Below are 24,574 nucleotides of genomic sequence, written 5' to 3'. Positions count from 1 at the left end.
TCACTAGGGGAATTCTTCAGTACTGCCTGGGGCTGTTGGACATGCTGGGGTTGTTGGAGATGCTCCGTACAGATTGATAGATTTCTGGGCATTAAGAGAATCAAGGATCATGGAGATAATGCCGGAAAAAGGTGCTGAAGCAGATCAGCCAAGATCTTCATGGAACTGGCTTGAGGGGTTGGTTGGTCTACTATTCCTATTTCTTATGTTCTTGTACCGGCCCGACAGAGGTGGCAGCATAGATTCTCTGGAATGATAAAAGCACAGAGTTTTTACTAGGATGGGTTGTACAGAGAATGGTTACATTTTCTTTGATACATAAGATTAGAGAATAAGGTTTAAGATGAATAAAGGAGTTGATATTGGAGAGAAATTTTTTCCCCTGGTGGAGGTATCTTGAACAACCTTAAAGCCAGTCAGGACTGTTCACAAAACACGTCTTTAACAGTGCAGTGGAAATATGGAACTTTCCCTCAACATTTCAAAACCAAGACTGATATTGTTTGTTCAGTATGACTATTTATTGCATGATCAGTGCCACCAGAGAGATTTTCTGGGCATTTAATCATTATTGTTTGTCAAACCTCACCATGCATCTAACATTACAACTGTGGCTGCAAAATTAATCAATTGTGCAGAAAGTACTTGTATGGTATAATATAGAGTTCTTGATTATAGTCCAGAGAGACTGGATTAATTTTGTTTTAATGAAAAAGTACAGAACCTCTGGGAAGCATTCTGCAGGGCAGTTAGGATCTGTAAAGATGACAAACTTCTGTTCGCCTCAGCATCCTGATCAGATGAATGTAACATGAATTACATTTTTTAAAACCCACATTGATCTGTACCTACACTCGTAATTTTAGTTTTGCACGTGTGCATTCATGTCTGGTCTGGTTGTCTGTAGATTGCTATTGGTCTTGGTTTATTATTGTCACTTGTACCGAGGTACACTGAAAAACTTGTCTTGCATACAGTTTGTACAGGTCAATTCATTACACACTGCAGTTACACTGAGGTAGTACGGAGTGCATTGAGGTAGTACAGGTAAAAACAATAACAGTACAGAGTGAAGTGTCACAGCTACAGGGAAGTGCATTGCAGGTAGACAGTAAGGTGCAAGGTCAAACAAGATAAACAAGATGTATAAAGTCAAGTTCTTTTATACTGTATTTTTAAAGCTATTGTATTAAAATAGGCATTGCTCATTTTTGAAAGCTCTGCTTATTTGAAACACAGAGAAAATATGGGAGCCGTCCCGCAGATACACGTATCTGTCTGTGGAAGGTGTGGGTGGTTTAACGTGGCGCTGCGTCCTTGAATGCCGCAAGGAATGTCTGCTCCATCTCCCTCCAGATTCCCACTCACCCCTGGTGATTCGGTTTCAGGCGAGGCTCAGACCCAGCGTTGGCGGCCCGGGTTGCTGTTCTCTGATCCCGGATACCCAAGTCCGGGCCCTCGCCTGGCGACACCTGACTTTTGAGGACAAGGCACCCCGGAGGATCCGGTGATGTGGGTGTGTGAGAGCAGTTTCACTCTGACAGGCTTTGCCTCTCACTGCTCTGTGTTGCCCCGCCTGCCTTTTTAGGGCTGCCTGTGCGTGCTGTTTATTTTTGTGCGGGCTGCAGAGAGTCCCTGATTGGCTTTGAACACACGTTGGCAGCGCAATTGTGTGTTGTGTGGTTGACGTCAGGGGGTTATTTGTGACAGCCAGGCCCCGAGTTAGGGGCATTTACACTGTCAACCGCAGCTAGGGAAAGGCAGACAGATAGACAGAGAGAGACAGAAGCAGAGAGACAGAGAGAGAGAGAGAGAGAGACGAGGAACCGGAGGCAAGACCTGGCCAAAGCAACTATCGGAACCAGCAGCTGCAGACACCGACTCCTTCAGTATGGATATCCTGGCGGTGCTGAATCTGAGCGAACTCGCTCTTTACTTTTCTAAGATGTCCATGTTCCCGCTGTTTGATCTGGCTTATTACATCGTGTCAATTCTCTACCTGAAATACGAACCAGGTCTGTGCATTTCGGTGTGGGCGGCGGTGGGGCAGGGGAGGGGGGGGGTGGGGGGTGGGGGGGAGACACACCGACAGCCCGAGCGAGCGGGCGCAGTTCTGCAATGGGACTCGAACCCTGGGCAGGACCGGGGTAGGACAGCCACCCGCTTTAACGTGCGCTTCTGCAGCTACAGATGTGCGGTAATGTGACCGGGGGGGGGGGGGGGGGGGGGTATCGGTGGGAACGCCGGCCTCGTGTTGTACCGCAGTCCGCGCCCCGCTACCGGCGCACTGACTCACCTCTGCGAAACTATTTACAATGGATCGTTTTTTGCTTCACTCCTCCCTACCTTAAAAATAACACAACGAAAACCCGCTTCACCCTAAACGGAGGAGTGTTCATGACACACTTGGTTGCATGTGGGGTGATGGGGGGGCGGTGCGATTCTGCAGGAGCTTCCTTATGTGTCAGGGGAGAGAATAACTAGCAGTGTCCAGGAATAACCGCAGATGTCTGACTGCGAGTCCCCGACTCGGTGCGGCCAGGGTAACAGCTACACCAATGTAGACGGAGGGAGCCTGACTTTCACCACAGTAGATCCACCAGGAATCCGTGAAAGTAAGCACGCACGGCTGGATATACAGCGGGAAGTTCACATCTGAAGTTCATTGCCAGTGTCACAGGATCTGTTCGTATCTTTCTTTGTCCCTCAGTATCCCTGAGTCAGCCGTCTGAGCTCAGGGTCCGGGTAAAGCACTGGCACTGATGCCAAATCCACGTCCACCTCTAAAACTCGGCACTTGTTCAGACTTGACTGCTTTCTCTCTGAACCAACGAGTCTTTAACCTTCTACATCCATACCCACCAGTAATGTGACGGTGAACACATTTGCCTCTCCTCCCCCTTCAATATTCTAAAGGGGCTCTTCCCCCTCCCACAGCAACCTGGTTCCGTCTCCCAGCCCCACCGTCACCCACTCCTCTCTTCCCGGCTCCCATCCGCACCAAACACCACCATTCCTTCCCACCCTTCCATACCAGGATACAACACCCGCCGTTCACCCCCTCCGCTTCCAATGTCCCGGGACTGCTTTGCCGGACACCTCCGTGCAGTCAGCAAGGAGGTGCTGTCTTGCCGCCTTAACTCTCCACCCAACCCACTCTGACAATGTTCCAACCTCATCATCCAAGCTGGGGCATCACAACAAGCCGTGTATATTACACCTCAGTTTTGTTCTCTCTCCTCTTCTGATCATTTCAGATTTAATTCATTTCCTCCTATCTACACCTCCCTGGGGGACACCACTTGTCCATTCACTTTGTGGTCCTCTTTCCAATGGTACCACCATCTGATCTCCGCCGTCTCTACCTTCACACAGATCTCTTCTAGTCTCTCTCTGCCCCCCCTCCACCCACCCCCACCACCACCCACCAACCACCACCCAACTTCCACTACTTTAAATTTGGTCTTTTGTAACTTTTCCCAATGGATTGTAATAATCCATCAACCTGGATTATTGACTCGTCCCTGCAGATGCTCCCTAATCTGCTGAGGATTTCTAGCATTTCCTTTTTTATTTCCGATTTCCAGCAAAGTTTTAGTTTGGGTCTTCCAGTCACAGAACTGATGGCTGTGAGAACAGTTGGCAGTGCTGCTCTATAACTGACTGGGTCTGCTTTCCCATTTTCCTGACTTCTTCAACAATACCCAAGATGTTTTGTTTTGTTCATTCATGGAATCGGAATGTCACTGTGAATGGAAGCATTTATTGTCCATCCTTAGTTGAACTAAGGAGGCAGTTTAGAGTCAACAAACTGGTGAGTCTGGAGTCAGATATAGTCCACATGGGGAATGATGACAGACTTCCTTCCCTTACGGAAATTAGGACACCACAAGTTTTCACAACAATCGCTCACCGTTACTAATTTCTTTCATTTCATTCGGGTTCGGGTTACTGGAATTTAATTTTCTTAGCTGCCACAATAGGATCTGAATCAATCATTGAGAACTCTTGTTCCAGTCTAGTAACCCAGCCACCGAGCTGGCACACCCTAAGTAAACCCAGGCCTCTTTCTACAACAAGATTAGCATTTTACCAGGCAAAGAGCGCCAGACAAAATCTCTTGACGTGGCTCACAATGTGGGGGAAAGTTCACGTCACTGTTAGGTGCATAAATTCTGCATTGTTGAACGTGCATTATTAGCCTAAAATAGTAATATTCGACACTATCAACGTGTACATCTCAACAGAAGGAGACCAGTTTGACATTGCCGACCTCTGTCAGCATAGAGTTAAACTGACTGAGGTCAGCAGATTTCAGATGCAGCCCTTGTACAAATGGGATTCACTGACAGATTCAAACACAAAGCTCAAAAGAAAATCATGACCTCGAATCACCAAGTAATGAGTCAAGCCTAGAATTCGGATTCCACATATTTTTGGTGTTCCAAATATGTCTTGGGTGCCAGCAAAAAATTAATAACTTGGAAATCTTTGGTTTAAGGAATCACCATTGTGTTTCTCTGCCATTTGGAAGCCATCGAGTCACAAAACATACAGCACAGAAACCAGCCTTCAGTCCACTATGTCCATAAGACCATAGACCATACGACATAGAAACAGAATTAGGCCATTCAGCCCATCAAGTCTGCTCCACCCAGTCGATCATGGCTGATTTATTTTTTCCTCTCAACCCCATTCTCCTGCCTTCTCCCCGCAACCCTTCATGCCCTTACTAATCAAGAATTTATCAACCTCCGCTTTAAATATACCCAATGACTTGGCCTCCACAGCCATCTGTGGCAATGAATTCCACAGATTCACCACCCTCTGGCTAAAGAAATTCCTCCTCATCTCAGTTCTAAAGGGACATCCTTCTATTCTGAGGCTGTGCCCTCTAGTCCTCGACTCACTGCTGGAAACATCCTCTCCACATCCACTCTATCCAGGCCTTTCAATATTCGGTAGGTTTCAATGAGATCCCCCCTCATCCTTCTAAACTCCAGTGAGTACAGGCCCAGAGACATCAAGAACTCATCACACACTAACCCTTTCAACCCTGGGATCATTCTTGTAAACGTCCTCTGGACCCTCGCCAATGCCAGCACATCCTTCCTTAGATATGGGGCCCAAAACTGCTCACAATACTCCAAATGTGGTCTGACCAATGCCTTATAAAGCCTCAGCATTACATCCTTGCTTTTATATTCTAGTCCTCTCGAAATGAGTGCTAACATCAACCTGCAAGTTAACCTGTAGGGAATCCTGCACTAGGACTCCCAAGTCCCTTTGTACCTCCAATTTCTGAATTTTCTTCCTGTTTAGAAAGTAGTTCGTGCCATTGCTGACCATCAAGCACAATCTCTACTAATACCCTTCACCAACACTTGTTCCCTAGCCTTAGCAATTCAAATACTTGTCTAGATATTTCTTAAATACTGTGAAATTACCTGCTTCCTCCAACCCCTCAGATTCCATCCACCTCTGGGTGAGGAAGTTCTTCCTCAGATCACCTCTAAACCTCCTGAAGAAGGGTCCTTACCTGAAACATTGACCACCCACTTTTCTCCACGGGTGCTGCCTGGCCTGAGTACCTCGAGCGTCATCGTGTTTTTCATCTAGATTCCAGCATCTGCAGTCCTTTGTTTCTCATCTCTAAACCTCTTATCTCTTACCTTAAATGTATGCATTCTAATTTTAGATGTCACTGTTATGGAGAAAAGTTTCCTACTGTCTACCCTACTTACACCCTGCATAACTCTGTAAACCTCTATCAGGTCCCTCCTCAGCCTCCTCCACTCAAAGGAATACAAACCCCTCCTGTCCACTCTGTCCTCACAATTGAAATCCTCCATCTCAGGCAACATCCTGGTGAATCTCTTCTGCACACTCTCTAGTGCAGTCATGTCCTTCCTATCCTGTGGTGACTAGAACTGTGCACAGTACTTCACCCACGACCTAACCAATATTTTATACTGTTGTACCATAATCACCCAGTTCTTATATTGTATGCTACCACTATGTAAGTAAATATCCCATATGTCTCCTTCACCATCTTGTCCCACCTGTGGTACCATCATAGACTTGTATACCAAGACCCCTCTGTTCCTCAATACTCCATGCACCTTACCCTTTGTTGTGTATACCCTACTCTTATTAGACCTCCCAAAATCCAAAGATGTGCATTCACAGATGGAAACTGCTGTGCAAGCCGTCAGCTGCCATCCAATTCACAGCGGCCTCTGCCGCGACTGAGCTGCTGCCAGAACGATAACTAGGACCTCATACCACTGCATGTGGTGCACAGACACTGTGATCTGTGTCAGTGCTGCCTATCTGCAAAAGGACAATGCTTGAAGTTCGATGGGGGGGAGGGGGATGAGTCAGTGATGATAAAACTGATGTTTCAGAGGGAACCCCTGAACTCATGTGCAGCTCCCGACTTTCTCAATGATGTACTCCTTGTGAAGGAACAGTAAAGGTCATGGGTTACACTTTTTTGATCCAATTTTTGTAGTTAATTCAGATTTATGCCCTGCACACATTGGTGATATCACCTTGAGTGCAAAATATCAAGAGGAAATGACACCTGCATTTGAGTGAATCACAGTAGGAAGTGCTTGGTTTAATTTCCCCAGTGGGTGGGATTTCCACCAGAAATGGGTGCAAACTTCAAGAAAAAAGTGCAAAAGTCAGACATATAAAAAGCTGGAGATATTCTTTTCCTAATCCGATTTCTACGCTTCAGTGTTTCCAAAATCTCCTGGCGGTGCAAGAAAGCATTGCAACAAGTTCTCTTGTTGGGGAAATAAATTCTAGGCTGCAGGAAAAGGTCAGTGGACTCGTTTGGTGGGAACGGAAGTAGAAGATGGAATTCAAACCTGTCAAATATCAAGTAGTGCGCTTGGAAAGGGGGGAAAAAGGCAAAGGAATACAAAACAAATGGTGCAATGCTGCAAGGTGCAGAGGAACAGAGAGATCTTGGACTGTCTGTCCACTGATTCCTGGAGGTGCAGCGATAGGTAGATAAGGAGGTTATATATGAAGACAGAGAAGTTAAGAGCAGGGAGGTTACATTAGAACTGTATAAAACACTGTTTGCTGGAGGATGCTGCACACTTCTGGTCACCACATTACAAGCTGGATGTTATATTCACTAGAGAAGGTGCAGAGCAGATTAACAAAAATATTGAAAAACAAACTGCAGATGCTGGAAATTTGAAATAAATATGGAATATGGTGGAAACCTTTCAAAGATCCTTCAGCAGAACTGAGAAACTTTTTTTTCTCTTGGAGAGACAAGAGACTGCAGGTGCTGGAACCTGGAGAAACACACAATCTGCTGGAGGGACTCAGCGGGTCGAGCAGCGTCTGTGGGGGTAACGGAATTGTTGATGTCTCAGGCAGAATCTGATGTAGGGTCCCGGGTGCTTCTGAGGATTAGTGTCCTGAGGCAGGGTTTCGACCTGAGGCGTCAACAATTCCTTCCCCGCCCACAGATGCTGCTCGACCCGCTGAGTTCCCCCAGCAGATTGTCTGTTGCTCCTTGTTTTCTCTCTTTCTCAATTCTGATCACAGATCTTCGACCTGAAACATTAACTCCTCTTACCACAGATGTGCAGAAGTCTTTCCAGAAGAATTATAGTTATGAGGGTGGATTGTTTCAGCTGGGTATGTTTTCTTTGGAGAATGGAGATTAAGGGGAGATTTAATTCAGACATACAGAATTTTGAGAAGCTTCAGAAGTGGACATAGATAGAGGCCTTGACAGAGGAAGGTCCATAACTTGGAGACATAGAACAGTACAGCACAGAACAGGCCCTTCGGCCCACAATGTTGTGCCGACATAGCTAATCCATCCTACCTACAGAATGCCCATATCCCTCTATTTTCCTCTCATTCATGTGCCCATCCAAGCCCCTCTTAAAAGCCCCCAATAAATTTGCCTCCACCACCCTATCAGGCAACACATTCCAGGCATCCACCACTCTCTGAGTAAAAAACGTACCACCCCACGTCTCTTCTGAACCTACCCCCCTCACCTTAAATGCACGACCTCTGGTATTGGATCACTCAATAAAGGGAAAAATTTATTGCTTGTCCACCCTATCTATGCTCCTCATAATTTTATACACTTCCAACAGATCACCCCTCAGCCTCCTCCACTCCAGAGAAAAGAGCCCAAGTTTGTCCAGCCTCTCCTGATAGCACATGCCCTCTAATCCAGGCAGCATCCGAGTAAACCTCCTCTGCACCCTCTCTAAAGCCTCGACATCCTTCCAATAGTGAGGTGACCAGAATTAATTTGAGAAAGGACTATAGAGGGAAAAAAGTTTTCACCTGAGTAGCAAGGATTCAGAACTCACTGCCCGAAATGCTGGTGGAGGCCTTACCATAAGAGGTACCCAGAAGAGCAACTGAGTACACACAGGGTTATGAGAGTAATCTAAATAGAACATTTGGTTGGGATGAACATGAGGGGATGAATGGCCTCTTTCACTGCTGTAAACTACTATGATCATTAATTAAAGAAGTCACAGAGACTCCTGCATTTTGCAGAGATTGCAATGGCAGCTGAAAATGGCTGGGCAGAGTAACACTATGATGTATTGTCAAAGCTGATGAGGCCATAACTCTTGAATAAGCTACTTTGGAACAACACCACAATAACGTAGATACCAGTCTCTATGAAAACTATTTAGAGTGGTTTGCGCTTTTAAGAAGGATGTTCCATTGGTGTTGAACCTTTCAGGAAGTCAGCATATGCAAAAGCCAGTTTACGTATAGCAAGGCAGCACAAACAACGATGAGAGAAATTACTATCTCATCTATGTTAATGATCTTGATTTGGAAATAAATGTTGACCAGGACGATTGTTCTTTAAATAGGGTCCCTGCCTGCATCCAGCTATGAGGGAAGCAGCAGCCTTGGTCTTGCAATGCAACTAGAAAGATGGCACTTCTGACGGTGCCGCATTCCCTCAGCACTGAACAGGAGTGCAGATCAGTCAGGGTGTGTGCTTAGATTTCTGAGGTGGCACATTAATTCATGTCCTATTTATTCACAGGTAAATGTGTCACCACAGGGATAAGACTGAACTTTAAATTTGAGTACAGCTAAAAACACCATTAATTCTAAATGTTATAATATTATTAATTTACATGTTTATTGGCATCTCCTTTTTTTTTAATAACATGGTTTCATACTTCAAATTTACTGGTTTGAGGGGACCTGGGTGTCAATTTCCATGTAGAAATTGGACATGAAAACATTGTGAATGGAACATTGCTTAGATCTAAACGGAAGAGGTTCCCGAGTGGCCACCTGAAATCCTCAGCTTCAACAGTTTGGTATTGGAATTGGTTTATTATTGTCACTTGTACCGAGGTACAGTGAAAAACTTGTCTTGCATACCGATCGTACAGGTCAATTCATTACGCAGTGCAGTTACATTGAGTTAGTACAGAGTGCATTGATGTAGTACAGGTAAAAACAATAACAGTACAGAGTAAAGTGTCACAGCTACAGAGAAAGTGCAGTGCAATAAGGTGCAAGGTCACAACAAGGTAGATCGTGAGGTCATAGTTCACCTCATTGTATAAGGGAACCGTTCAATAGTCTTATCACTGTGGGATAGAAGCTGTCCTTGAGCCTGGTGGTATGTGCCTATCATGGGTCTTTCATCATGGATCAACGGGATAGATTGATTGGCCTTCCTAATACATAATTGTTTTGTAATCTGCATAACGTGGTCAATGCTGATCTCATTAGTTATTTGGAAAACAAACCGGAAAATATATGGCAGAAAACAGCATGAAAGGCCACAGGGAGGTGAAGAAACAGGGAAGTTCACATATTTCAGTGAATGCAATCATGACCCCAAGGACAGGAGGGAGGGTGAAATGTTGTCCTTGGGGAAGATATTTTAAGAGTTCTTTGATCAGGAAATACATGTTTGCAGTATCTCCATTACTGAGATAAAATGAATGGATGTTTACGGCCTGTTCTGTGGCACTGTGCACGGCCTGTTCTGTGGCACTGTGCACGGCCTGTTCTGTGGCTCTGCACATGTCCTGTCCCATGGTTCTGCACACAGCCTGTTCTGGTTCCTCACTTTCATTTTTTACTCATTCACAGGACATGGGCATTGTGGGCAAGGGCAGAATATATTGGCACCACTAACCTCACCATGGTAGAACAATGGTTCCATCGTGTGACCAGTAGTGTCAAGGACTGGGGTAATATCTGGCGACATGAATTCCGATCCCACCGTGGCATCAGTATCAGTAATCAAGAGACTACTGGCCTGTCATAAAAACTTACCTGGTTCACTAATGTACTTAGGCAGGGAAATATGCTGGTCTGGCTTATTTGTGACTCCAGCGGCCAACAAACAACATGGTTAACTCAGTCTAGATCCGACCACATTACTGTTGGTTTCTCGAGTCACAAATCATTCATCAATTTTTTTTTGTGATCTGTGCTTTGCTGACAAGGTGGACGTTGATTGCCCATCCCGAACTGCCCTTGAGAAATTGGTGTTCTTTTACTGCTGCAGCCCTTTAGGAGAAGATACTCTGACAGTGCTATTGGGTAGGGAGATCCGGGCTTTGGAAACATTGATGAGGAAAGGCAGGGGATATATTTCCAAGTCAGGATGGTGTGCAATTGAAGGGGAACCTGCAGATGGTGGTGCTGCCATGTGTCTGCTACCCTTGTCCTCCTTTGTCAATAGAGGCCACAGCTTTGGGAGCTGTGATGGGAGTAGCCTAGGTGAGTAACTAACAGGTGGCAGATAATATGGAAAAATGAAAATCATTCCCTTTGGTATAAGAAATAGATTATTTATTAAGTGGTGAGGGACTGAAAGGTGTTGGTGCTCAGAAGCACTAGGGTGTCCTTGTACATGAATCACAAGCAGCTAGTATGCAAGTGCTCGGAAACAATTAGGATGGCAAACAGAATGTTTGTCTTTTTGGTAAGGGAATTTAATTAGGTGAGAAGAGACACCTTGCACCTCTAGTTATATAGACTGGTGAGAGTCCATACGGGATATAATGTGCAGGTCTGGTTGTCCGACATAAGGAAGGATACATTTGTGGGAGAGGGAATGCCACAAAGGTTAACCAGGTTGATTCCTGGGATGGTGGGGTTGGCATATTAAGCAAACCTTGCCTGTGTGCTCTTGAGTTTAGAAGAAATGAGAAGTGACCTCGTTGAAGTGTACAATATTCTTACAGGGGGGTTTGTCAGGGTTGGTGTGGGGTTGATGTTTTCCCAGACCGTGATGTCTAGAGCCAGGGGTCACAGCCTCAAAATAGGGGTCAGTCATTAATGACAGAGATGTTCTTCACCTAATGGATGGTAAATCTTTGGAATTTACTATTCGAAACAACTGTGGAGGCTCAATCGCTGAGTATTTTTAAGAGGGGTGGTCAATAGATTTTTAGATGTTAAGCAAATCAAAGGATATGGGGCTAGTGCCGGGAAGAGGCACTGGGATAAAAGATCAGTCATGATCTGACTAAATACAGATGAGGCACAAGAAGGTAATTAGACTACTGCGATTTGTTATGTTCTTCTGTATGTAGCGAGGAAGTTGCTGGGTTAGTGAGAAAGGTTTGCAGTTCCAGAGGGAATACTGTGTGCCTTGATTCCACCCTTTTCTGTATTACAAAATAAACTTGCAAGTTTTAAGGTTAATACAGCCTATCAAATGATTTGGATCAAACCACTAAACTGTGGGAGTATCTTCAACACACAGACTATACAGTCCAGGACACCAGCCCACCAGGGCAATTGTGACATGGGGTAGGAGATTCCCGGGAATTGAGGCTCGTATTTTCTTTGTTAGACCACTTCCCACATAAGTGATGATTTACCTCAGCCTTTCGTGGCTCGATCTTATTTGCAGTTGGCTTGGAGATTGTGCGGAACTTGGGTCGACTTGTGGAATTATGTCACCAAACTGTGACTTTCCTTTGTAATCAAGGCCTGGCTTAGCTGGGATGGGTGGCTTTGCCAAGGCTAAAGAGTTGGCAGTTAAAATTTGTTCGGCACAGCTTTGTGGGCTGAAGGGTCTGAATTGTGCTGTAGGTTTTCTAAAATGCACTGTGAATGATTTGGGAATGGGTAGGTTGCTGTACAATCACATAATCACGTGCCTCATCCTTTGCGTGCTGACAACTTTGACATTTAGCTGTTGTGTTATGTAAACCAGATTAGGGTAATATGAAAAAGTAAAGGTGATAAAAGTTGGGAAGTTAAAATAATCCATGAGTTTCCAACTTGAGAAAAGTTTTAATATGGAAACTGCTGACTTGTGGAACACCTGCCTATACTCCAGTGGCTTTAAATTGATGCTGTTAAGAAAATCCATTCAGTCAAATAAGGAAAACAAATTTTCCTTTTCCAATGGAATGAACACCTGTCAAAAGTTGTTACGTTAACTCTTTGTAACAGTTTCTGATTATCTGATTGATTTAGTTAATCAAGTTCTCTCTCTCTGTAATATCTGGGATTCTCGTATCTTTGGAGTCATGAGTATATCCATGAATGGCTATAGATTAGGTCTGAGTAAATGTTGTAACATGAAGTTTCTGCTCCTGTGTTTAGAGTCTGAGAAACTGCAGTGTTTTCTTTTTGGAATCTCAGGAATTATTCTTTAGCTGTCTCAGAGGATTGTAAGTCCACAATAGAACTTATTGTACAAGGCCTGTGCAAGATTGTTTTTCAATTTATCCTTTATAATTTTTAATTTAAAAACACGACAAACATTTGCTCTGTTGGCTAAATGCTACCAGGAAATTATAAACTAAATTCAAAATTAGCCCTAACCCTTCTGTAGCCACGATGTGAGTTTAGATCCAAACACACCATTAACCCAATCTGAATTCAAAACCAACTGTAGTCAAACGTTTCACCTCCATAGCCTTCCTACATCCAGAGCCAAGATATCTTGGTAGCTATGGCACTGAACTGGTCACACAGAGGTTAGAGTTCAAGTATAAAGTGCTCACTGTTAAAAATGAGTTGGCTCCACGAACACAATGCCAAAAGTTGCTGCCCTGCCTTGTCACAAAAATCCAGTTTGATCACTAGAGCCTGTAAGGGAGGGATCTTTCGCTTTGAGCTGCTCCAGATTTCATTTAGTGATTGTTCTACACTGTTACCTTGATTCTATGCTGATTCAACATCCTCTTCTTCTGTAACCAGTATCTGCAGCTTTTGGTTCTCAGATTGGAAGTAGGTATGTGCTGCTTAAGGTTTGACATAACGATGAGTTGGGTGAAGGAGTTAGCAAGTGATATTGGGGGGAGCGGTGGTGTGTGGATGAACCAAGTGGAACAGGTCTTGTGATATTTTCAGAATCTCAGTATCTTTTACACATGAACTGCAGCCTCATCATCCTGCACAGGATCAAATTGACAGCAGCTGCTTGAGAGATTTACTTCTTGGCTTTGAGCATGCAGAGAGCCATTAGAATTGATCTTTAATTAATAGCTTAATATAACCTTCAGAAGGTAAAACCCGACCTGAGTTCAAAATTTTAAGGAATCAAATAATAATAAATATTCATATATTAAATGGGAGTTCAGTACAGCCTTTTGAATAACGTGTTATAAAATGGCAATCTGTAACAACTACCTTGTTTGCCTCAGACCCAAGGTCTCCAGTGAGATTTTCAACCTTATTGATCTTAATAGTGAGTTCTTACATAGTCATAGAATAACCAGGTTCTCTAGTTTTCCCTAAAACTGCTATGTAAGGAGATTCATTACTGCATCTTTCGTTGGCCTCAAATAGACAGGTTTCCCCGTGGGGTCAGGGTCAGCGTGGTCACCCACAGATTCCTAGCGTCAGGACCATTCCTAGCTGTTGCTACTGGTCTCTGCCACATCTCAGTTTACTGCTCACTGCTGGAGATCACCTGAAGTCTACACTCAAAGCATGGATACTTCATCTTGTTTCTTTTCAGCCTAGGGGAACGGCAGGCTTCCCCAGAATTGAGAGCCCCTGACAATTTCTTGCCAGGACCATCTGGTTGTAACACTGAAGGGTCTCCATGGCCCTCAGGCTCAGAGATCATATCCCCAGCAGGCATATCTTCTGGTTCTTCACCAGCCTATCCAGATGCCATGAACCATTCCCTCCTTATTTTACTATTTTAAGGGTGCCTCACAGCGCCCGAGACCACTGTAAGTTGCTCCTCGTGCGTGGGTGAGGGGTAGAATCTGGGGGAGTTGATAATGTGGGGAGAATGAAAAATGAGATTAATGTAAATTTGTGATTGATGGTCATCACAGACTTGGTGAGCCAAACAGCCTGTTCCCCTGCTGTATGTCTCTATGGTTCTATTTATTCAGTCTCCTTAAGAGCTGGCTGCAGAACTAATATCTACAAGCTTATTGTCAGCAGATGCAGCCAGCTGCAATAGATGAATATAGTGCACACTGAGGGAGACACATGTTATTCTGTCAATCTTGCAATTGAAAATAACAGTATGTGGGTCGCACAAACACCGTGAACGTCCCATAAGATCAAGATCTTCAGTTGCAAACTTCACAAAGAGCATTGTTGGGTTTCTAGTTTCCAACCCACTGTATTCATACTGTCCCTTTAATTCAGTGGAGCATTTCAATGGGCTTCACAGGAGTAATAATGAATAAAATATGACACAGACCCACATAGATCAATGGTCAAAAGTTGGCCAAAGAGGAGGGTTTAAGATGCATTTTAAAAGAAGGAAGAAATTCCAGGTTGAAAAGGGAAATTCCAGAACTTGGGCCATTTGCGCTGAGGACATTGATGCCAATAACGATTGGTTAAGATAAAGTTGCTCAAGAAACCAGAATTAGAGTATTGCAGGTATCTTGTGTGATTGTGGGACTGGAGGAGATTACAGAGACAGTGTGCAAAGAGGCCATGGATAGATTTGAAAACAAGAGCATTCGACAATCGACGTGTTATTTAATCAGGAGCAGCCATAGCTGAACAGCTCCATAGTCAAGTGGAGCACAGTGGGGTTAGGGGTGCTGAAGACCTGAATTTTATCCTACTTCTGTTTGGCTCATTGTACCCAAGCTTCCAAGTAGCTTGAATACATAAGGTAGTAACAAAATAAGTGTTCAATAAACTAGGTAACATGTTTCCTTTTGTATACATCTGTAGAGCATTCATATCTTTCTACTTCCACCATAGATATTGTCTGCCTCTGTCTCTGACTCAACCACCGTGCCTCTGATTCCTTGCTACTTCCAAGTCATGACTTCCCAGTGCTCACACCAGGCCTCACACCCATCATTCCATGTAAATCTCAGCACACCCAAAGCACTCCAAGTCCCAGCTTGCCCCAGTTCCTGAACACTTGGCTCGCCTCCAGCATGGTCTCAATTTGAAAGTTTTTAAGCCCCTCCGTGACCTTGCTCCCTGCTTTTCCTTGCAACACTCTCCAACCCAGCACCTCTTCATTCTTAGCTCCTTATGCATCCCTAGTTTCCTCCACTACACCACCTTCCAAAAGGATTTTATTAAGTTTAAGGGAAGTTGCTGCGGTTGTTCATGGAAGACTGTGAAAATAATATCCTAGGATCAGAAATTTGTTCACACAATTCCAAAAAAAGGTGTAATGCAGTTTGAAAACTGGGTTAACCCAGTGAAGATTTCTGAGTGGCTCATTTTCTGCAAGATTTTAATTCTCCCTAGAACTTCTGTGGTAAAACTCCCCCAGGTAGCAAGGACAGTAGTGCAACGCACAAGATTCATTTGCAGCGAAATTTTCAACCTCACAGTCTCAAAGACAATGTTTCCTATTTACCCACAGAAGAGTCAGGACTTACTCACTATACTTCTCCTGAAACAATAATGGTTTAGGTGGGGGGGGGGGGGGGGGGGCGGCCAACGCTGAGATCTGTGACATACAACCTCAAGTGTAACCTGAGTTTCCAGACAGTTCTGCCTGTGGAGATCAGGGCAATGGTTATTCCCAGCTTCCTAACCTCAGGACCATTCTAGACTGCTGCTGATCTCTGCCGCATCTCAGTTCGCTGCCCACTGCAGTCGGGAGGCCATTACTCAAGCGAAGGAGATGTCATCTACTTTTCCTTAATCGGCAGGAGCAGGCACTATGGGCATGGGTATCCACCTGCATAACAGGCTGCTCCAAAGTGCGGTCATTCAAACACAATACTCAGAGACCTCCCTGGCGACTTCCTGCCAACAGCACCTGGTTGTAACCTTGGAGGATTTCTGTGGCCCCCTGTACATCTCCTGTAGGCATTGACCTTCACCCAACCTGTCCAAGTTCCTCAAAAACCTTGGTTAGGCTGCATTTGGAATATCGTGTCCAGGTCTGTTCGCTGCATTACAGGAAAGATGTGAAGGCTTTGGAGAAGGTGCAGAAGACGTTCAATGGGACGTTGCCTGAATTAGAGAGTATTACCTACAACAAGAGGATGGGAAAACCCGGACTATTTTCTCTGGAGGCTGAGGGTTGACCTGATAGCAGTATATCAAATTATGGGAGGCATAAATAGGTATAAATAGGTATAAACAGGTACAGATGGATACAGACCTTGTGCAGGCAGATGGGATTAGTTAGATAGGCATGGTTGGCACAGATGTGGACCAAAGGGCCTGTTCCTGTGCTATACTGTTCTATGGCTCCTGCAAGCATTCTGGAATCTAGAATGCCTGACATACTTCAGGCTTTGGAACAGTGACCCTGTATTATGGACTCAGACATAACTACCTGCATGATTTTTGCAGCAGCAGAGGCAGTGTGCCTTAAGCAGCACTGCCCACTGCCTTTGGAATGTGAAAGGGAGCTGTAATATTACTCCCAGTGACAGGTGTTAGCGAGCAGTTCCACAAATTGACTGACGCATGTGTACAAGAACCAGATCCAGAATAGGTGGGTCAAAGGTGGTGAAGTGGGGAGAGAGTGGATACACAGTTCACTTTGAGACTTTTCAACTCATCTGTTTTTGTGTAAAATTGAGAGTGGTGCATCATCATGGCAGGCACGGTAGTGTAGCGGTTAGCGTAACGCTATTACAGTGCCAGCGATCCAGGTTCAATTCTGGCTGCTGTCTGTAAGGAGTTTGTACATTCTCCCCGTGTCTGCGTGGGTTTCCTCCGGGTGCTCCGGTTTCCTCCCACATTCCAAAGATGTGCAGGTCAGGAAGTCGTGGGCGTGCTATGTTGGTGCCGGAAGTGTGGCGACACTTGCGGGCTGCCTCCAGAACACTCTACACAAAAGATATGTGTTTCGATGTACATGTGACTAATAAAGATATCTTACCTTATAATTGTGAAATCTTGGGCGAAAATGGTTGTCACATTGTCGACCACCTTAGTTTCTCTGTCTTACAGAGTATTTTAAAGCCAATGATCTTCTAACATATTTCAGTGGTCTTTCCATAGAAGTACTTTAAAGATTAGTAACTATTGGGAATTCAGGAACACTAGGGTCTGGAAATTGGACTCCAGAGTAAAACACAATAATGACTACCTAAGGATCATTTTGTGTCACTCCAGACAAACAACTGAGCTTTTCACGACAGGTTGTGCTTTTGCATCAGGCAGAATTTCAGCATCAGCCGTGTCATTTCCCCTGCAGCATGGTTTTGGAGCATTGCCATGAACATTAGTCCATGATGTCCCGGCAGCCCTGGACACCAGAGAGGGACCCCACATAGGTGAGTCTCATGCTTACCTACTATATTCAGACTATCTCCCCCCACCCCCACCCCCACCCCCCACCTAGTGGCACTGATCTCACTCCCCAGCTCCCCAACACAGTGATTTCCTTCAGATGGAGGCTCTGATGTTCAACTTCCCATCAGCCACTTCTGTGGTTGCCGACACCCCCGACATCTCGCCATGATTGCTGACGTAACACCTTCCCCACCATGCCCTAGAGCTACCACCGCATCCCATCAACTGATTGCTGACATGACCCACCTCCCCTCCCCCCGACCACCCTGGCCCATCACTTTTCACTGTACAACCATGCCACATCCAATCGTGCCAATGCCCCACCTCACCCCAGCTCCTATCCAGATTCAAAGCCCACTGCCAGGCCCTGATCAGGCTTCTCTCTCCCTCTCCACCCACCTGGCTCAAGTCCTCCATCAAATGGATGCAGTCTCAACCCAGCAACAGAGACATTTTTGTTCATGAATACAAGCTCAGTGGTGCTCAGGACCTTTGCCTAAAGACTCACTCTGATTTCTAGGTCTATGTGGCCTTCCTGAAATATTCATTCAGCATTATCTATACTTGTTTGCAGACATTGTTTACTGTAATTGGTAGGGCCCTAGGAAGTGTTGATGAACAGAGAGACCACAGAGTACAAGTCCATAGATCCCCGAAAGTGGCAGCACTTGTGGTGCACAAGGCATATGGGATGCTTGCCTACATCAACAATGTGATAGAGTATGAGAGCTCGGATATCATGCTACAACTTCATGAAACATAGATCGGGCTACACCTGGAGTATTGTGGACAGTTCTGGTCACTACATGACAGCAAGGACTTAATTGCATTGGAGAGGGTGCAGAGGAGATTCACCAGGAAGTTGCCTGGATTGGAGCATTTCAGTTGTAAGGAGATGTTGGATAGGATAAGTTTCTTTTCCCTGGAGTTGAGGAGGCTGAGAGGTGACCTGACAGAGATATACAAAATTATGAGGTTGATAGGGTAAATAGAATCTTTTTTCCATAGTGGGGGAGACTGAGACAAGAGGGCAGAGGTTTCAGGTGAGAGGTAGGAGGTTTAGGGGGATATGTGGGGGAATTGTTCTCACACAGAGAATGTTTGGAATCTGGAATGCAGTGCCTGAGGTGGCGGAGACAGGCTTTCTCACATTTCAGAAGCACCTGAACAACCAAGACATAGAAGGCTGTGGATAAATGGGATGTGTATAGCTGGGCGCAATGGTTAGCATTGACGTGGTGGGCCTGTGCTGTATGACTCTATGGGTTCAATCCTGACCTAGTGCTGTTATGTGGAGTTTGCACGTTCTCCTTGTGGCCGCCTGGATTTCCTATGAGTACTCCAGTTTCTTCCACATTCCAACAGACGTGTGGATTGGTAGGTTAATTGGACATTGTAAATTATTCCTCATGCGTCCAAGGACATTTTTGAATGGTGGAGAAGTTTGAAGGGCTGCATGGCCTCATCTTGTTCCTATTTCTTACCTTTTTATGGGTATAAAAGCCTCTTACTGAATACCACCAATCCTCCCCCCGCTCCTTCACGTTGACACCACTTGGAAGAAACACAAAATATACTTCGGGGGTGAGGGACTTCAGAGGATGGCTTGGTAGCACCACCACTGACTGAGCTGAATGAGGGAGCTGCCAGACTATGTCTGTGGCAGGCTGTGAATGAACATGACAGATCTGACCTTGTCCTCCGGAATCTACCTGTTACTCATGTCTCTGTCCATGACAACATTAGATGCATGGTTCCTGTGGAGGCAAAGTCCTGTCTTCACATTAAGCAAACCCTTCATCGTGTTGGGCAGCACTGCCATTATACTAAATACATAGATCCAGAACAAATGTAATAGCTCAAAACTGGGTATCCAAGAGGTGCTGTGGGCACCTTTCTGCTGTGGGCAGCAGCAGAATTCAACCGTACCACACTCTGTAATGTTCTTCACTCTACCACTACAATTAAACCAGGGGACCAACCATAGTAAAAGTGGCAGCAGCACTAGATAAGGTATCAACCCAGTGAAGTTACAAGAGAGGACAAAAAGGTGTTGGGCACTGGAAACAGAACTAAGTGCTCTCAGATCAGATCAAAGCTCCTGCTATATCCAATATTGAACACTATTGAACCATAGAACACTACAGCACAGAAAACAGGCCATTTGGCCCTTCTAGTCTGTGCCGAAACGGTATTCCGCTAGTCCCATTGACCTCCAGACTCCTCCCGTCCATGCATCTATCCAATTTATTCTTAAAACTCAAGAGTGAGCCCACACTTACTACGTCAGATGGCAGCTCGTTCCACACTCCCACCACTCTCTGAGTGAAGAAGTTCTTCCTAATGTTCCCCCTAAGCCTTTCCCCTTTCACCCTAAAGCCATGTCCTCTCGTACTTATCTCTCCTAATCTAGGTGGAAAGAGCCTATACTCCTCATCATTTTGTGAACCTCTATCAAATCTCCCCTCATTCTTCTGCGCTCCAAGGAATAAAATCCTAACCTGTTCAATCTTTCCCTGTAACTCAACTCCTGAAGACCCAGCAACATTCTAGTAAATCTCCTCTGCACTCTTCCAATCTTACTGATATCCTTCCTATAGTTAGGTGACCAGAACCGCACACAATACTCCAAATTTGGCCTCACGTTGTCTTATACAACCTCACCATAACATCCCAACTCCTATACTCAGTACTTTGATTTATGAATGCCAGGATGCCAAAAGCCTTCTTTACAACCCTGTCTACCTGCGACGCCACTTTCAGGGAATTATATACCTGAACTCCCAGATCCCTTTGTTCCTCCGCACTCCTCAGTGCCCTACCATTTACTGTGTATGTCCTACCTTGATTTGTCCTTCCAAAATGCAACACCTCACACTTGTCTGCATTAAATTCCATCTGCCATTTTCTGGCCCATTCTTCCAGTTGGTTCAGATCCCTCTGCAAGCTTTGAAAGCCTTCCTCGCTGCCCGCTATGCCTCCAATTGGATGGAATAAGCTCATGAACATCCCCATTCTCAACAAAGGCAGACTCAGCACATGCATGCAAAAACTGGAAGCATTTGTAACTAACTATGTTCAGTCAGAAGTGATCCATTCAGTCAGCTTCTTCTTGAGGATCCCTCTGCACTTCCCCCCCCCCCGCCCCCCCCAATCACACAGGCCAATTATATTGGCACATATTGTCTGTGAATAAGCCAGCTTTATGTAACGATGAAACAGTCTATATTATAAATGAACAAAATAAAAGGATTGCATGAAAGGAACAGACTTTATGGACTATCAAAAGTAATTTGTAAATTGTGGCAAAATATGAGTAAAACTCCATGTTTGCTTGCTCTAAACTGGCCCCAGACTTCTTATATACTTATGGGGGAAATTATCCAGTTCAAAATCTGTATGACTTAAACACAGCCAGCAGCAGTTTAAAGAGATCATCGGGGCCATCAGAAACAAGTTAGGTTCCAGTCTTGCTAATGATATCAAAATCCAGAGGATTAAAATATGCACATATACAGTAATATACAATACCCTTGAAAAAAGAATGGGCAGTTGTTGAAATGCCCTTCTAACCTACAATATTCAGATGTCCCAATGCTGAAATATTTTGTGTTGCCCAGCAATTTATGATAAAAGTTTTTGTCACAGTTTAAACACAGTTGCAAACATACATTGACAGCTGTTTGAGGGTATTATCTTTTTTGAGGCTGTAGATCTCAAGTATGCTGCTCATTGAACTTTGGGAGCCTAGTACAGCACAATACTATGATGCTAGCAGTCCTTTTACATAACTCTTTCCTTATCCATTTTTGCTTTTATTTTCCTTTTCTTCTGTTTGTCTCTCTTAAGTGGAAAGGAATAACCAGGGTAATCTATTTGGGAAACATTTCTGAGATTATTGCCCAATTAGATGAGACTAAAATTGGATGAGTTCAATTCATCTGCACTAGCTTGGTGAGCAGGTGGAGCTCCTGAACAGAAAATGTTCTGCTTCATTAGTTATAATCCTGTCAGTCACAAGGCCACCAATGGATTAAATAATGTTTTCCATCATAGAAAACAGGTCCCATTAAGCACCAAGACCTTACAGGCCTGAACAATAATGAAAATTGAAAAAAACTCCGCAAAATTAAATCTTGTTATTAAGTAGAAAGAAAAGATTAGTATTTTTGCAATCTATTCTTATAGTGAATAAAAATTTACAGTGAATAAAAAGCATTCTGATACTATTCTTATATTTCTTTTTGACATGGTAGGAGGCCATTGAACCCATTGAGTCAATGCTGCCATTTGATGTGTCACTTTTTGTAGAACACAGCAGCTAAATTGCACACTGCAGGTTCCTACGTAATTATTTTTGACGGAATTGGTTGGAAAAGGCAGCAGGAAAACTCTTCTTTGAATTTGTGATAAATGATGCTTTAAAATCCAAGTAATCGGGCAAGCAGCTTTATATAATGTCTCATCTGAAAGATAACATCATTGATGGTGCAGCACTCCCTCAGTATACAGTGGATGTCAGACTAGTTTACGGCTGAGATCTTTGGAGTTCTTAAACCTTCTTTTGAGTTACCTTCTATCAGTCACAGCTTACATGTCTTTAATATAGAGTTCTGGGTTCTCTATGTTTTCCTTGCCTATTTTAGGACCCCTCTGGACTTCTCCAGCATCTGAGATTCTCTGCAGCTAGTGCTGGTGATATGGGTGTCTGCAGATGATAGGTTAATAAAGGAAAGATAAATATCGCCTTTAACCACTTGGCAAAAATGGCCACCTGAAATGACATTACAAAGGCAGTGAGTGCGGGTAGTTTAAAAGTTAGAAAAATCAGTAAAGTGAGCGGGAACTGTGAACATTTAGCTGGCACTGTTGCCCATGCTTCACTGTGCCACAACTACCTCAGATGGGTAACCTACCACAGGCAGATTCAACTGGAAGTACAATGCCTGCAACTGAATGAGCTGTCGCAGAAAATTATGGCCACAAATCCAAAAGAGTTCATTGAGAAGACAACATCCGGACACAAGTGCTGAAGAAAGGTTCAGGCTAGTAACTGAAGACAGGATTGAAGAAAGATGTTTTTGAAGAGGTTTTTAAAGGAGAAGGTGAAGGTTATTTTACAAATATTCCAGAGTTTGAAGCCAAGATGTTTGTAGATTCCATAGCAGCCATAGGAGACAGAATGGGTTGTGGTGGTGGGCACTGGGGTGGTGGCGTGAAAATGTAAAATGACACCATAAGACCTAGGAGCAGAATTAGGCCATTCGGCCCTTTGAGTCTGCTCCTGCTCTGAAGCCTGTCAGAAAGTTCAGCAGGTAAGTGGAGCAGCATGAAGAAACATTTCCGTTGAATGACTTGAATTTTGAAAAGGATTTGAAGTCAGTCTGAGGAAAATAGAAATTCTTGGTTGGGAAGTAGGATTAAAAGGAAAAATGAGAATGTTGGTTAAGGCAGAGAGGGTAGGGTCATGGATGTGTTGCAATTTGCGAAGGTCATAATCTGTCCGGCTGGAAGGGGTGTGTGTTGTAATTAGTGCCTCAGGTGACAAGTGTGTGAGATGTTTGTAGAGGCATAAACAGACGATCTTTAAGACGTGCAGTCCGACATTCGATAATGAAATAGGACTCAGGCTGTGCATACTTGGCAAACAGAGAACGCTGCCAAAGATTGAATGGAAGGGAATGGGAGTTAGACGTAGGCTCCAGTTTACACGTATTACAATTTAGTCATTATCCAGTCCTTAAGGTCAGATAATGAGTTAAACATGATGGAGGGGATCAAGGGTACAAGACTGGTGACAGACGTGCAGATTACCAAGGACTGTTGTCAAGGAATAAATGAGAAAAAGAAGGGACCAAGGACAGACCCCTGAGTACCCCTGAGATGTCTACCTGGGGAACTAAGTGAAGCCAACATAAGAGTTAGGTGTGGAAATGAACTTAGGCAGTGTTGCAAAGAAAGGCCCTGAGGTGAAGGAGGATAAAGTGTCACACACTCTGAAGAGGCCAAAGAGGAAGAAGTGAGGTACTGCACTGGTTGCAGTCACAAAATACACAGTTGATGACTATAACCCAGGCACTCCCAGAAACCAAATAACAGTCGAAAATTTTTTAAATAATAACATTCTTTAAGGGAGGGACAGGACAAAGGCAAAAGCAACTTTGTCGAGGAAGGTGTGGTTAAAAAGTTGAGGTGGGAGGGTTAAAAGTACACAGGAAAATTTTCTCATTCAAATCAACATAATGTGAGCCTTTGTGAGCTGCTGGTGGCTGTGGTGTGTAGAAGGAATGGAATAAATATGGGGACATGAGGGTGCTGAGGTAGAATTCGAGGCTGCAATGAGGAGAAGCACTTCTGTGAATCATTTCAGTCTTTGAGTGGGGGAATCCATGGACTTACCTTGATGTATAAGGAGCAGGAGGAGTTCAGAGTAAACAGTGATACATTTAAGCTTTCACCACCAGGTTTGCATGCTACACAATCTGCCCTTCAGACATTATAATTAATAGGAAGCAGCAACTACGGTAGCATTAGTTGTTTGGTTTCTATTGATGACTCTGTGCCAGCCAATAAATTGAATTCAGGGCGTGTCTATGTCTGTGCTCACAGCAGGCAACTGGACAGCTAACAGCAGTTTACTCAGAAAATGGTCTATTTAAGGAGCAGAGAAAAGAACTTATGACAGCAAAAACATGCAGGGAGTGGAGGATAGTTTTATACAAATTTTGTGTTTCTTCAAACTTACTGAGAACTATGCAATGACCAGGCTTGATTGACAGTGGGTTACACAGTCCAGCCCCCATCACAGAATGCCACTGTCACTATACTCGGTCTTCAATTATATCACTGCTTAGATGAT

General features: G+C 44.3%; 1 protein-coding gene across 3 annotated transcripts in view; it reads left to right on the top strand.

The window, feature by feature from the left end:
- Positions 1-1,664: 1,664 nt before the first annotated feature.
- tmem38a (transmembrane protein 38A) overlaps positions 1,665-24,574 on the top strand; it is a 40,911-nt gene continuing 18,001 nt past the window's right edge. The window contains exon 1 of one of the 3 annotated variants that reach the window (XM_052037632.1): positions 1,665-2,015. In XM_052037632.1, coding sequence (XP_051893592.1) covers positions 1,892-2,015 — 124 coding nt within the window. In that variant the 5' untranslated portion in view covers positions 1,665-1,891. Of the gene's footprint in view, positions 2,016-2,106; positions 2,198-2,493; positions 2,616-24,574 lie in introns of those variants that run through there. The other 2 variants (XM_052037634.1, XM_052037633.1) reach the window with 2 other exon arrangements.

The sequence above is a fragment of the Pristis pectinata genome, chromosome 24 (genome assembly GCF_009764475.1).
Source record: "Pristis pectinata isolate sPriPec2 chromosome 24, sPriPec2.1.pri, whole genome shotgun sequence".
Classification (NCBI taxonomy): Eukaryota; Metazoa; Chordata; class Chondrichthyes; order Rhinopristiformes; family Pristidae; genus Pristis; species Pristis pectinata.
This window is presented reverse-complemented; position numbering and strand designations above follow the sequence as displayed.